This window comes from Physeter macrocephalus, chromosome 16 (assembly GCF_002837175.3).
Source record: "Physeter macrocephalus isolate SW-GA chromosome 16, ASM283717v5, whole genome shotgun sequence".
NCBI lineage: Eukaryota > Metazoa > Chordata > Mammalia > Artiodactyla > Physeteridae > Physeter > Physeter macrocephalus.
This window is the reverse complement of record NC_041229.1, coordinates 100,852,588-100,858,949: the sequence shown is the minus strand read 5'-3', so window position 1 is coordinate 100,858,949 and position 6,362 is coordinate 100,852,588. Positions and strand designations below refer to the sequence as shown.

Here is a 6,362-nt window from a genome sequence, read left to right as displayed (position 1 = left end):
GCTAGCTGGGAGCCAGCAGCAGAAACACTGCTGTGTCATCCCACGCCAGGCCCGGCCCCCACGCAGCAGCCCTCTTGGCCCCCTTCTCCTTCCATAACTATAAACCAACCTCGCTGGATCCTGCCAGCCAATCACAGCCCGAATAACCTATGATGTCACCAGCAGCCAATGAGAGCTCCTCACGAGTATATGCTGAATTCTGTCATCTTAATGAGGTGACGGAATTCTAAAGCAACGTCATCCTTTTCACAGAGGGACACTGAGGCACAGAGAGGAGAAGAGGCCCACGCAGGGTCACTTCACCAGGTGGCAGAGCCAGGACTAGAAGCCAGGACTCCTGACTGTGGTCCAGTGTTCTTTCGGGTGTCCAAAGTGCTGCCAAAGCCCACAGGGCCTGGGCGGAAGCTCCCCTCTCTGGATGGCTCCTGGCACAGGAGATGAGGTCCAAGGCCCTGGCCCCTCCTCCCCACAGCTCTCCCTGCAAGACCTCAGGGGTCAGAAACAGATCCCTCAATCTCCGGAGTCTAGGGCCCAGAGGAAATGGCAGGGTAGTCAGGGCCCATGGTGGAGGGGGGGGGGGTGCCCCCCATTTCAGCCCTGGTCTCAGCTCAACGCCCCGCACCCCCGGAAGGAATTAGAGGCTGGACTGTGCTGCCTGCTGCTCATGGGCAGATTACGAGAAGGGGGCCAAGACAAGGGTTCCTTTGTGGAGGCCCTGGCTTAGGGAGTCAAGTGACCACTTAGCACACACGTGGGCAGTGCCAACCCCTAAGTGGGCAGGGACACTGGCCAGAGGACCCCAGAGAGTCCCATCAGTCCTGTGGCCAGACCTTTTGTGGGATCGCCTGACCAGCCTGGAGCCCCAACTGTGAGTAAGGGTTACCCCAGAAGGCTGGGCTGGGACATTGAGGGCCTTTGGGGTAGATAACCTGTACATGTGCACACGATGGATACACACAGGCAGGACACGCGCAGGTGGTGTGGGCACCTGTGTGTCTGTGCAAAGGCCCTGAGGTAGGAAGGAACTTAGGGAACACCAGGCACAGAGACAGCCAGTGTGGCTGCATCAGAGCAGGTAGGGCGAGGATGAGGTGCCAATCATTGCTTCAGTAAATTTTTATTGAGCACCACCTATGAGTACACAATAGGAGCTCCATTCCCAGGAGGGAATAGGCAGTAACCAAGCAGATAGCCTGCAAAATATAATTGCAGTTATAACATGATAAGTGCTATGTAGAAAAATGGAGCAAGGCGAGGGGAAGAGAGGGCCCGTGGTACTAGGATGTTATTTCCAGGTAGGGTGGTTGGGGGTATCCTTTCTGAGGAGGCGATCTGAAGTGGGAGTGAGCCATACAGTTAGATTAGGACGAGCATCCCCCAGGAAGGAGGATCAGCAGGTGGAAAGGCCCTGGGGCCACCATTCAGTATGCATCTCCACCAGCCAGGCTCTGTTCTGGGCACGGGGGACAGGGTGGTGGCCAAGGCTGACCATGCCCCTTACCAGTTCTCACTCCAGGGTGGCTGATGGAGCTTGGGGAGCTACTGAACGTGATGGGCTCGTAACACAGGAAGGAGCCCAGCATGTGGACATTTCTGTTGTTGCCCTTTGTGGTACAATTTAAGGGCACAGACCTCTCTTGTGTCTTCTGTGCCAAGGCTATGGACAGTCCCTGGGCTCACTTTCCTGGCTTCTTGGAGGTCACCTCACCGCCCCCCTCCCAGTGTCTGGATGGGAGAGCTGAGGCCCAGAGAAGGGAAGGGTCCTGGATAAGCTCACTCATGTGTCCTGGACAGATTCTGAAGAGGTCCCTGCTCCTTCCCGGCCCCCCCATCAGTATCGCTCCGTCTGTTCACCAGCACCCAAGCCCACCTGCTGCAGCTCAGTGCCTGGCCATGACCGTCACCTACTCAAGCCAAGTGGCTAATGCCCGTTTAGGCTCCTTCTCCCGCCTGCTGCTGTGCTGGCGAGGCAGCATCTACAAGCTGCTCTATGGCGAGTTCCTCATTTTCCTAATCTGCTACTACATCATCCGCTTCATTTACAGGTACAGGGGGACAAGCCGGGGCTTGGAGCTCCTGGGTGCCTCCCAGCCATCTAGGGGGCCAATGCACAGAGACAGATAAGGCTGAGCTGGGCTTGTGGTCAAACCGTGGGGCCTGAGGCCTGGGGGCTGGGGAGGCGAGAAAGGGAGGCAGCCTTGGGGGGCAACTCAGTGTAGGTCGGAGCATCTCAAACACCCTTTCCTCAAACCGAGGGGCCTTGGAAGCCAGGCCTTACCTAGTCTCACTCAGTCAGCCTGTTTCCCTGAATCCCACATAGTCTCATAGGCCCATATCGTACTTTTTTTCCCCCAATAAAAATGTGTATTTAAACAATAAAAGACAGCTACAACCACAGAATATATGATAGCATTTTTAATGGAAAAAGCATTAATGATGGCAACGCATTGAAAAATATCAAATACATAAAACTCTTGCGTTCACAACGATAATACTAATAACAAAGCATGTTCATTTTCTTTGGTTGTTACTAGGGTATCAGTATACTTAAAAAAAATTACGACTTTCTTTTTTAGAGCAGTTTTAGGTTCGTAGCTTAACTGGGCAGAAGGTACAGAGAGTTCCCATATACCCCACCCCTCCTGCCCCACCCGCTCAGCCCTCCCCCACTATCAACATCCCACCCCAGTGTGGGACATTTGTGATGACAGATGAACCCACACACGGACACATCATTGTCACCCAAAGTCCATAGTTCACATGAGGGTTCCCCCTTGGTGTTGTACATTTTGTGGGTTTGGACAAACGTGTAATGACTTGTATCCACCATTACAGTGTGTTGTACAGAACAATTTCATTGCTCTGTGCTCTGCCGATTCATCCCTCCCTGCCAGATATTTTTTCTAAAGACCAAACACTCCTTATTTCAACCTGCTTTCAAACAACTGTCTTTTGGATCCTTGAAAAAGGTCAGCGGTGCCTAAAACTGGCCCCTTCAGCAGGACCTGCCCTCCTCCACCTCACAGAAAACCTCCAGGCATGAAGCAGAGGCCCCATTGGGGTTTCGGGGCGGCGGGAGAAAGAGGCGGACCTGGCTCAGGCCAGAGGAGGGGCCCCAGGCAGGCCAGTGAAAGGGATAGGGAGGAGGTGAGGCTGCCACTCTCCTACCCCGGGCCTGGCTGGACCTGGGACAGATCTCAGCCATCTCCTCCCAGTGGCTACACATCTTTCCCCCCACCCCCCGCCTCCCCCAGGATGGCCCTCACGGACGATCAGCAGGTGATTTTTGAGAAGCTGACTCTGTATTGCGACAGCTACATCCAGCTCATCCCCATTTCCTTCGTGCTGGGTGAGCTCCGCCTTCCGCGTTTGGGGTCCCAGTGGCTGCTCCAGGGTCCAGAGAGGCGGATCATGAAGAGCTAGCTGGGGAAGGCCAGTGGCATGTCAGTGCCTCTCGGTGGTTCGGGGAAACATGGAGCCTGCAGCCAGAGGGACTGAAGTCAGACATTAGGAAGGCTGTCCTGCTGTTAGCACTCAAGACCCCACTTTCTTTTTTAAAATTTTATTATTATTATTATTTAAAACATCTTTATTGAAGTATAATTGCTTTACATTGCTGTGTTAGTTTCTGCTAAGACCCCACTTTCTGAGGGCAGCGCCGACATTACAGTAGTCTCTGGAGCCTTGCGCAGGAGGGGAGGTATCTGGCGGATTTCTGGGAAAGCAAGAGGGGCCAGAGAGAGAACTCAAATCTCTCGTGCCTTCATGCGAAGCTCTGATGGTCCCCCCTTCCCGAGCGCCCTCCAGGAGGGTTGGTGCTGGGCCCAGCCCCATTAGAAAGATGGAGAAACCGAGGCGTCGCCCTCGCTGGGCTCTGGCCGCAGCGTGGGCCTTCGCCCCTCGCGCCCCCGCCCCCCTCCCGCCCCTCCTGCCCAGGCTTCTACGTGACACTGGTCGTGACCCGCTGGTGGAACCAATATGAGAACCTGCCATGGCCCGACCGCCTCATGAACCTGGTGTCGTGCTTCGTCGAGGGCAAGGACGAGCAGGGCCGGCTGCTGCGGCGCACGCTCATGCGCTACGCCAACCTCGGCAACGTGCTCATCCTGCGTAGCGTCAGTGCTGCGGTCTACAAACGCTTTCCCAGTCCCCAACACCTGGTGAAAGCAGGTGGGCGGGGCCGGGCGAAGCAGTGGGCGGAGCCAGAGGCTGACAAGGGCGGGGCCGGAGCTGCAGATGGGTGGAGTCAGAGGCCCCAGGGCTGAGGATTGGGTGGGACCAGAAGCGGAGTGGGGTCGAGACCTGGGATAGGGGGGGACCTGAATTGGGCGGGGCCAAGTCAGGGGTCTGAAGGTGGGGAGAGGCCAGGAACAGACTCTAGGAAGACAGGGCTTTGAGATAGGCCTAAGTACTCTTGAGGGATGAGGGAAGAGTGAGGATTGCGGGCCAGAGTGGGGCTTTGGGACCTGGGAACTGCCCTTCCCCTTCCTGTTCTCCGGTTTCCAGTCTGTACGTCAGCAGTCTCACTCTCTGGCCTTGCCTGACCTGATCCTGGTTAGTAAGACAGGTCCCTCCCCCTCACGTGCTCAGCCCAGAGCAGCACATAGTAGACACGCAGTGATAATTTGTTGAAAGAAAGAGGATGGCAATGAGCTCTGAGGTCCCTATGGGCTCAGCAGGGACTTGGTTTGAACTCTGGGTCCCACCCAGCAGGGCCTGGCCAGCCACCCCTTCTGCAGGTTCCCCTACCCACCGTCTTCTCCACTCTACCCCGCAGGCTTTATGACCCCCTCGGAACACAAGCACTTACAAAAACTGAGCTTGCCACACAACTCATTCTGGATGCCCTGGGTGTGGTTTGCCAACCTGTCAACGAAGGCCTGGATTGGAGGGCGAATCCGGGACCCTGTCCTGCTCCAGAGCCTGCTCAACGTGAGCCCGCTACACACATGCGGCTGCTGCAGAGCGGGGAGGGTCATGCCCCACGTGGAACGGGTTTTCTGCAAAGAGAAAGTTTGAGCCTCTGAGGGTCTTCCCAGAGCCTGCCTTGGGACTGTTAGGATCTTTTCCAACAGGATTCCATAGCCCAAGGTGGCCCCTTTCCAATTTCCCCTCCCCTCCCCTCTCTAAAGTGAACCTCTGAGATCCTGGCTCCTTTTTGATAGTTGAGGAGGCTGAGGCACAGAGAGGTTAAGTGAGCTGTCCATGACCACACAGCCAGGGCTGGACCATGAGCACGAGACCCTGGTATCTGGGGAAGAGCTGGGGGGTGAGCCTGGGAGAGCAGGTGATGGTCAAAGGCCCAACCTTCCCTCCTGCCCCCCTAGGAAATGAACACCTTGCGTACTCAGTGTGGACAGCTGTATGCCTACGACTGGATCAGTATCCCACTGGTGTACACTCAGGTGAGGACTAGGCTGGTGAAGCTGCCCCTTTGGGAAACTGAGGAGGACCCGGGAAGCAGCCTATGATGGGAAGGGTTCATTTAGAGGCTGAAGAAGAGGCTCACCCTGGGAGTCAGGTCTGGACTTTGTAGGTTGTCTCTAGTGCCAGGTTCAAAGAGTCCAGGTCCCTGCCTGGTCCAGGTGGTGGAGGCAGTGTGATCATCCCCATTTTAAAGAGGAGACCACAGAGACCCAAAGTCACACAAGTGTGCAAGTCAGAACAAGACCTGTCCTCCCAGCCTAGGGAGCTTCCTGATCCCAAGGTCCCCACCCAGCCCATTTCCCCTGACACCTCCTGTCCCTCCCAGGTGGTGACCGTGGCGGTATACAGCTTCTTCCTGGCTTGCCTGATTGGGCGGCAGTTTCTGAACCCAGCCAAGGCCTACCCCGGCCACGAGATGGACCTCGTCGTACCCCTCTTCACATTCCTGCAGTTCTTCTTCTATGCTGGCTGGCTGAAGGTGAGCCTCCCCGGAACAGGGCCAGCTGTGGCCCAGGGAGTCATGGCCAGTTAGGAGAGGAGGGTCCCTACACAGTGGCTTTGGAGACAGTGGTCAGGCGGGAAGGGCATCACTGAGGGGGGTGGAGAGGTGGACATGGCAGGAGCCAAGGTTTAAGGGCGGGAGCAAGGCTGCGAGGGGTTCCACCTGAGGATTTGCAGAGCCTCCCCTACCCCCAAGGTGGCAGAGCAGCTCATCAACCCGTTCGGAGAGGATGATGACGACTTTGAGACCAACTGGATTGTCGACAGGAGTTTGCAGGTATGAGGGGAGGAAGAGAGCCCGTCCCATGGCCCCTCCCCAAGCTGGACCCAGGGAGGGGGCCCCACGGTGAATCGCCCAACCATTTACTCACAGGATTCTCAGCCTAACTTTTTTTTTTTTGCGGTACGCGGGCCTCTCACTGTTGTGGCCTCTC

At 56.3% G+C, this 6,362-nt stretch overlaps 1 protein-coding gene across 1 annotated transcript; it reads left to right on the top strand.

The window, feature by feature from the left end:
- Positions 1-251: 251 nt before the first annotated feature.
- BEST1 (bestrophin 1) lies at positions 252-6,347 on the top strand. Its single transcript, XM_028501641.2, has 8 exons — positions 252-868; positions 1,858-2,045; positions 3,255-3,349; positions 3,937-4,170; positions 4,778-4,932; positions 5,328-5,405; positions 5,753-5,905; positions 6,125-6,347. The coding sequence occupies exons 2-8, from the start codon at positions 1,894-1,896 to the stop codon at positions 6,209-6,211; spliced, it is 954 nt and encodes a 317-aa protein (XP_028357442.1). The 5' UTR covers positions 252-868; positions 1,858-1,893; the 3' UTR covers positions 6,212-6,347.
- The last annotated feature ends 15 nt before the right edge of the window (positions 6,348-6,362 follow it).

Excerpts from the sequence above, each read along its gene's own strand:
- BEST1 (XM_028501641.2), top strand. The coding sequence starts at position 1,894 with ATGACCGTCACCTACTCAAGCCAAGTGGCTAATGCCCGTTTAGGCTCC. Across the intron at positions 2,046-3,254 it reads ATCATCCGCTTCATTTACAG|GATGGCCCTCACGGACGATC; the intron begins GTACAGGGGGAC and ends CGCCTCCCCCAG. Across the intron at positions 3,350-3,936 it reads CCCCATTTCCTTCGTGCTGG|GCTTCTACGTGACACTGGTC; the intron begins GTGAGCTCCGCC and ends CCTCCTGCCCAG.